This window comes from Nuphar pumila, chromosome 2 (assembly GCF_984573655.1).
Source record: "Nuphar pumila chromosome 2, dmNupPumi1.hap1.1, whole genome shotgun sequence".
In the NCBI taxonomy this organism is placed as follows: Eukaryota; Viridiplantae; Streptophyta; class Magnoliopsida; order Nymphaeales; family Nymphaeaceae; genus Nuphar; species Nuphar pumila.
The window spans coordinates 95,435,691-95,443,890 of NC_143250.1; the positions used below are offsets into that span (position 1 = coordinate 95,435,691).

The 8,200-nt window shown below is 41.3% G+C and overlaps 1 protein-coding gene and 1 long non-coding RNA gene across 2 annotated transcripts; both read left to right on the forward strand.

Moving 5' to 3' along the window:
- The first annotated feature begins 2,523 nt into the window (after positions 1 to 2,523).
- On the forward strand, positions 2,524 to 3,261 carry LOC149846226 (uncharacterized). Its single transcript, XM_089990684.1, has one exon. The coding sequence runs from the start codon at positions 2,524 to 2,526 to the stop codon at positions 3,259 to 3,261; it is 738 nt and encodes a 245-aa protein (XP_089846810.1).
- A 1,937-nt stretch (positions 3,262 to 5,198) lies between these two features.
- LOC149846227 (uncharacterized) lies at positions 5,199 to 7,409 on the forward strand. The gene is made up of 3 exons (XR_016430504.1): positions 5,199 to 6,182; positions 6,306 to 6,542; positions 7,069 to 7,409. It is a non-coding gene; the product is annotated as an uncharacterized LOC149846227 (long non-coding RNA).
- Positions 7,410 to 8,200: the final 791 nt, after the last annotated feature.

Here is an 8,200-nt window from a genome sequence, read left to right on the forward strand (position 1 = left end):
ATATGTCGCTAATTAGCGACGGATTAGCGACAACGTTTTTTTGTCGCCAAAACACTATAAAAAAATGAAAATTAGCGACAGAATTAGCAAGAGAATTTTTCCGTCCCTAATCCGTCGCTAATTAGTGACGGATTAGGGACGGAAAAATTCCGTCGCTAATTTTCGATTTGAACCCGTCTCGCCTGAGGTGCAAAATTTTCCCTCCCCCCCCTCCGTTCGAAAATTTTCTTCCCTCTGTTTTTCCCTCCTCCCGTTCGATTTAAACCATCCCCACCTTCCTCTGACGATGCGCAACAACCTCTCACACCACGGAGATCGACCTTCTCAGGCACCTCTCACACCACACACAGCTTCTCCAGCCGCTCTGCAGCGATCCCTCCGTCCCCGTCTCATCGTCCAGCCCGACGACACCTCTCGCACCACGCACAACTTCTACAGCCGCTCTGCAGCGATCCCTTTGTCCCCGTCTTGTCGTCCAGCCCGACAGCACCTCCATTCTCAGGCACCTCTCGGTGGAGACTGCTCGGGCACCAATGGCACCTCCATCCTCCGCGTCGTCATCCAGCCCGACGCCTCCTGCAAGTTCTCCCCCGTGAACCTTAGCTACGTTGCCTGCCTTGACCGCTCCTCCCGGCGATGCCCCTCGGCAGTCTTCACCGCCTGTTCCGCCTCTCCCTCGCCGGATCCCGTCTCCACTACGACCCTCGCCGGATCCCGTCTCCCTCACCGGATCCCGTCTCCAGCCGTGACTGGCTCGCTGCGGAAGAGCGTCCCGACGCCGGTTCTGTACAAAAAAATTTGCTTCCTGCTGGAAAACGCACCGGCAGCGAGCAATTTTTTTTATTTTTATTTTTTTAATTTAACGAGGGATTAGCGACGGATATTAGCCATCGCTAATTTAAAATAGCGAAGGACTAGCGATGGATCATATCCGTCGCTAATCCATCGCAAATTAGCGACGGAATTAGCGGCGGATAAGTTGTGGCACTACTTAGCGTCGAAAAATTCGCGATGAAAGTTATCCGTCGCTAATCCGACGCTAATCCATCGCTAAACAGTTTAGCGACGGATTAGCGTCGGATTAGCGACGGATTTAGGTTGTCGCTAATCCATAGGTTTCTTGTAGTGATATGTTCGATCCAATTCGGATAAATATTTTGTTTCGGACTAAAATATGATTTATTCACATTTTTCGTTCTATTTTTTTCTGGATCCAATATTATCACTTGTATTTTGGATTTGGATTCAACCTTACGTCATTAGATTTATATCAGATTTGGATTTGTTGTTTGCATTTTGGATTCAAATTTGGATAAGAAAGAATCTGACCGGCTTGCACCCCTAGAGGCAACTTGAACCCACGACAAAGGATGTGCATCCATGTGGTTTGGAACTCGCGTTGTGTTGTCTCCGTCTGGTTTATAATATGTTGATAGTTATATGGTTTCACTGCTCAATATAGTTATTGTCTGTGTCCTAAAACAAATAAAGATCGTGGGTGTGATTGATTGTGTAACAGTCAAAGGCGGAGCTGGGGGGGGCAGGCTAGCCCAGTCCTGCCTCGGAAGCCGGGGTCGAACCCGACCCGGACCCGAAACCCGGTAGAGTTTTAAATCACGGCCCGATCTCTTCCTCTTCCTTTTCAAGCGCAGCCTCTCGCTCCGTTACGTATTCCCTTTCTCCCCCGTCTCTCGCTCCCTGCTTGCAGCAGCCGACGACGCCGGCGGAATCCAGGTAAGCCGTCTCTCTGTCCCTCTCTCCCTTTGTTTTCTCCCTCATATTTCCCCCTCTATGCGTGCGTCGGGGACTCGGGAGGCCGGCAGGGAGCCGACGGGCGCTCCCTGCTGCGATTCCCCTCTGAATCGCGATCGCCGGGAGGCCGGCAGGAAGCCGACGGGCATCCCTGCGGTGATTCCACCCTTTGTGCCTCTCTGTGCTGCCGAATGACCGGCGGGAGGCCGATGGCCCCCTGCCGTGCCCCTTTTTCCTTTATGCCTCTCTCAGGTCGCCGGGAGGTCGGCAGGGAGCGATGCCCCCTCCTGCGGCGACGCTTTCCCTCTGTATCGTATTTGCTGGGAGGCCGGCAGGGAGCCAACGCCCCCCTGCTGCATCGCTTTCCCCTGAGTCCCCTCCCTGCTCTCTCTTTCTACGTCTTTTCGAGTTGCAGAGGAGGGGCATCATCCCCGACAGAGAGCCACCCCCTACTTCTTTTCGAGTTGCATCACTCTCCCCTGAGTCCCCTCCATTACAATATGCTTTTCAACTGCTCATGTAGTATCTTATTTATTTGTAGAATTTGAAATGGAAAGCGAACAATCTTCGAGCACTAAGAAAAGAAAAAACTTGTTATCGTTTTTTTCGAAGTTAGACAACTCTTCGGATGGACAAGCCGAGGAAACTCCAAGTCCTACTCCAACCATTTCTTCATCACTCGAGCATATTCCATCTCCAAATCCAACTTTCGTGATGAATGTTGTATCCCAAGAGGAACGTTAGAAAGCTCGTTTGAGAGCAAGAACCTCAATGTTAGCTCTTCAGTGGTTAGCGCTCCAAGGTTGCTCATATAGGGGCCATGATGAATCTTTATCTTCATTGAATCGTGGAAATTTTATTGAACTGGTTGATTATTCTGAAAAAATGAATGCGGATGGTGGTGAAGTTGTTTTGGCTAATGCTCCAAGAAATGCCATATACACTTCTCCAGATATCCAGAGGGAGATTTTGCACATTATGGCAAACCGAGTACAATGTATGATTCGTAATGAAGTTGGAGATGCACCGTATTGTATCCTTGTCGATGAAGCACAAGATGCATCTAAACGAGAACAAATGTGCATTGTATTGAGGTTTGTTAATGAAGAGGGAATTTTAAGAGAACGATTTTTTGCAATTAAAAGTGTTAATGATACTAGCTCGTTGAATCTGAAAAATCAAATTTCTGATATTCTTAGTAGTCACAACCTTCAAATTCAGAATATGCGAGGACAAGGGTACGATGGTGCTAATAATATGCGGGGTGCTTGGAATGGGCTTCAAGCTTTATTTATGAAGGATTGTCCTTATGCATATTATGTTCATTGTTTTGCTCATCGTTTGCAATTAACATTGGTTTCTGCAGCTAAGGATGTTCGTGACATTTGGCAATTCTTTTCTCATTTGGATATTGTTGTTAACATTATTACTTCTTCGCCTAAGCGTTTTGGTGAGTTGAAAGCTGCACATAGAAAAGAAATTGAGCATTTGTTAGAAACTGGGGAATGATCGACAAAAAGTGGGGCTAATAAGATTGAGAACTTGTATAGAGCTGGAGCTACTCGTTGGAGTTCTCATTATGAATCTGTAAAGAGCTTGATGGATATGTACGTTGCAATATGTAAAGTATTTGAGTGCCTAATTGAAAATTCTCCAAGTGCTAGATTTCAGGCTGAAGTTGATGGTGCATACACTTGCATTACAAGTTTCGAATTTGTATTTGTCTTGCATTTGATGAATCAAATATTTGCAATTACTGAAATTCTATGTCAGGCCCTTCAGAAGAAAAATCAAGATATCTTGATTGCTATGAGATTTGTCTATACTATAAAGACTGTGCTTCAAGCTTTGAGAGAAGATGGTTGGAGAGAATTTCTTCAAGAGGTAACATCATTTTGTTCAACAAATGATATTTGCCTACCTGACTTCAGTGGTTCATATATGGTTGGTCGATCCCGTGGGCGCGAGTATCCCTCAGTTGAGCATCACTATCATTTTGATGTTTTCAATAAAGCTATAGATTTCTTGTTGGTGGAGTTAAATACTAGATTTAATGACACATCAATCGAACTTCTTTCTCTCAGTGCGACATTGGATCCTAGAAACTCATTTGAATATTTTAATATAACTGATATTTGCAAGCTTGCAGAGAAGTTCTATCCTCAAGATTTTACACCACAAGATATATTTTACTTGAAAGCAGAGTTACAATATTATCAGATTGATGTGGTTTCTGATCCTCGATTTCAAGCACCTACTCTACCTGATTTGTATCAAATGTTGGTTGCAAGTGGAAGGTCATAAAGTTATGTCATGCTAACTAGATTATTTCGTCTTGTATTGACATTACCAGTTTTTACGACCACTACAGAACGAGCATTTTCAGTGATGAAGCATGTGAAGACGGAAATTCGTAACAAAATGGACGACGGTTTTCTTGCTGACTGTATGACATTGCACATCGAACGAGAATATACTATGACTTTAGTTATAGATTCTCTTATAGATGAATTTTATGCTGCGGGTAATCGTCAGGGTCTATTTTAGTTGGTATTTTTGTATTTTGATTTATTTTGTCGTAAATAAAATTTATGCATTGTTATGAACTTCAAATTATCGCACCAGTGTTATATATTGTCATTAGATAATGTTTAAGAATTTTCCATTGAGATTGAGAAAGACTGCAACAAATAGTTTGATTTGTCCATATGAAATAGATTTTTATTAATAATTGTAGCCATTTTTTATTTTATCTCAAAAAAATTTTTTTTGGGGGCGCTGCCCCCGAACCCCCGACTATCACACCAATTTTTTTTGCTACACCCCTGTTTGCCCCCCCCCCCCTCACATGAATCCTAGCTATGCCTTTCCATTTTGGTGAAACTGCGGTTACTTGGTAGCCTTTTGCAGGTGGGTTGTGATTGATATGTGTCAAATCATGTTGATGTTTTTTTGTGTATATTGTGGTTGGGATAATGGCAGTGGTTGTGGTGGTGGAATTTGAAGTGATAAGAATTGGACGAATAAAAGTGGTTTTCTAATAAGGATGCTCATGTCACTTGAATGGTTTCCTTGGTTATTTGCTTGTGCATCTTTTTCACCATTGTAATTCATTTGAAATTGTTGGGGTTTGTATGGCTTTGAAATGTTTTCATGCCACCTTGCCTGCCAGAATCATTTCAGGTTGACAATTAATCCCTTCAGTGGTTTATACCATTTGTGATTTAGTTCATGATAAAATCTGCATGTGTGCTCTCAAGCCTTATTTGTTATAAACTTTACTTTGTTTTGACAATTTGGGTTCTTTGTCTTCCAATTTTTCTGCTGCCTGATCATCATTTGAGAAGGCTAGCTCTGCTCTGTTACAAACCGTAGGTGGTTTAGAAAAGTTGGTTATTTCAGATTATGATGTTCTTGCTTTTATGTCCCTCTCCTTGTTTTCATGCTCCTAACTTAGAATCTATTGTTGGGAATCTATGTAGGTATTCTATGCTAGCAACTTTATGTGCTAAATTTTTAATCCAGATGGCATTGTGCACCACTTATCTGATTGGGTATCCTTGTGTTCCTGCATCAATATGGATCAAATAATCCATTGGGTGTACATTCTGAGTTGGATAAAATTGCTCCTTACCCTTATTTTTATGTAAAGGAAAAGGATGTAGTAGGTTGGGTAGCATCTGCCATCTTTTCTTCCATTTGGATTTTTTATGCTCCTAATGTTTTGAGGCATCCCGAAAATTATTTACCTGCTAATCTGATGCCCACCCCGCCACATATTGTGTCGGAATGGTATTTCCTACCGATCCATGCCATTCTTCGCAGTATACCTGATAAAGCGGGAGGTGTAGCTGCAATAGCACCAGTTTCTATATCTCTGTTGGCTCTACCTTTCGTTAAAGGTATGTATGTGTGTAGTTCAAGTCTTCGCCCGATTCCCCAAGGAATATTTTCGATAGCCTATGATGCTCATGTACAAATGGCTAGCCAATTCACTTTGTTTTAGTTGATTAGCGTGTTACCTGTGGCATCCATGTATGCTGAGAGTTACCATTAAGTGCTTTATTCTGTTGTATTGACATTGGTTATCAGATAGAGTTTCTTATTTTACTGAGTGGGATGGATTGGACAGAAATTCTTTAGAATATGTGATTGTTGTCTTTACATAGGGAATTGGTGGTTAGAAATAAAGTGATAAATCAGGCTCCTGATTATGGAACGCTGATATGCACCAGGCATCCCAACATGCAGGCTGGTGAACTATTCAGACTAGTTGAGTGATGAGGATGTGATTTATGAACTGTTATGTATTATGCCAAATAATGGGGCTTCTGAATTCTCATAGGATCCAACATTATTCAATTTAGATGGTCAGGGCATTACAAGATCACGGAATTAAAACTGGCGTCATCACCAATGGACACCCAAAGGTTCATCCTTCTATCTAATTTTTTAAGTCAATCATTTATGATGTGAAGTATCCATGGATGATGTAAAAAGTGGAAAACAAAAAGGCATGCATTTGTGATTTAGGTTCAATGTTTTTTCTATAGGTCCAGCGAGATAAGCTTGGAGCTGCTGAAGCCTCAAAACTATTTGACGTTATTCTTGTTGGTGGAGGTCTGTAAGTGCCTTTGTTGAGAGAGAGAGAGAGACATACTTTTTTTTGTACTTGATAGAGGAAGCACATGAGAAACCACACGAGTATTTTCCTGAAGGCATGTGAACTTATTGGAAGCAAACCTGACGAGTTTATCATGGTGGGTGACAATCTGAAAACTGATATTCAGGTATTATTGTCAGACTTTTGTATTTATTATATATGTAATAAGTATGTATCATAACTTTATCTGTGCTTTGCATGTATTGTGATGGACACAACATAGAGTACTTATTGAATGCTTGCTAAAGAGGTTCTACTCAACAAGCACAAAACTTTTCTCTTTATAATGTCAGCCCCATTCAACTGATTAAAATGACCAAAGCACTTAAAAGTTGTGGCACTTTTAAAAAAATGTGAAGTTGTTTTTTGGAGTAAAAATTAGCTGACTTTTCAATCTAAAATTACTAAAGCAGTTTTATGTACTTTTTGAAAAGTGTATTTGACTTTGTTTTCCTCCAAAATAAAAAAGCTAATGTAATTGTAAAACTGGTTTTATATTTTCAAGATTGCTGCCATTCTTGAGGGTGTTTGCTATGTCTGCATAATAAAATATCATGTTGGTACCTTGTATTTTTAGGTGTCCCTAAGTACTTGATAAATCTTATGAGAGTGGTGGAGTACTAATCAACTTTTTGTCTACTTTTGGAACCTAGGGAATCTCTTAAAAGGCGACCTGTACTTTTTGCAAGTTTGTCATGGAAGGCAATCCAGCATTCCAATTCCACGGCTATTACTTCAATAGTTGTTAGGATGATAGAAAGACTTTGGTTAACTTATCAGGGAAAACGATTGCAGGATTACAGAATCTTGTTGGAAAATTATTCCCAGGATATTCTTCTGCAACCTATAAATTTCAATAGTTGTTAGGATGATGGAAAGACTTTGGTTAACTTATCAGGGAAACCGATTGCAGGATTACAGAATATTGTTTGAAAATTATTCCCAGGATATTCTTCCGCAACCTATACATTTCAAAGTTTTTGAAAAATCTCACATTTTCTTTTTGACGCATAGCTTCCTCTGACATTGCACACATGTCATACACTTGATGTTTGCTTTTGACTCTTTAAGCAATTTTCGGAATACACTGCTTGCTTGCCAATGTGTACTCAAACTCCACTGACCTTTGATGCCTCAAATAATCATTTCAATTCATTTGATTGTGTTACTTTGGGAGCAAGGAATGCTGATTTCTTGGCTACTGTATGGGTGAACGCTCATGGGCTTGCTGATATACCAAACTCTGTTGCAAGACCTGACCATATAATTAGCAGCATCATAGAGCTTCCACTAGTCCTTTGGTTGATTCAGTGATCACATTGTAACATAATGTCAAGATTTTCTGACCATGTTTCTCTATGGGAGACTGAACTTGTGCATTCATATTCAATTGTTTGCAGGATGGCACGAGTGCGATTTGTTTCTTATTTGTGAAACTGGGATTAAACTTCTCTGATTTTTAACCATCTCCGATATTCCATTTGTTGCATTTAACCACATTGCATTTCAAGTGTTCATTTCTCGGTCTAAGGCTGGTTAAACGTTTCTAACATGCCGAGCTCGGGCTGTTCTAACTTGGTTTGTTTAGATTCATTTCTAGCTCGAGCTCAGTCCTGAGCTTGTGACAAGATGAAATGAGGCCAAGCCAGACAAACTAAGCTTGAGCTGACTTGTTAAAAAAAGAAAGGGGCTGTGCACTAGTTATGTTGCAACAATGAGAATCAGATCTCAGCGGGCCTCTGGTTGGTAAAACCCTTGAAGACCCCTCTGCCTACCGGAGAGTAC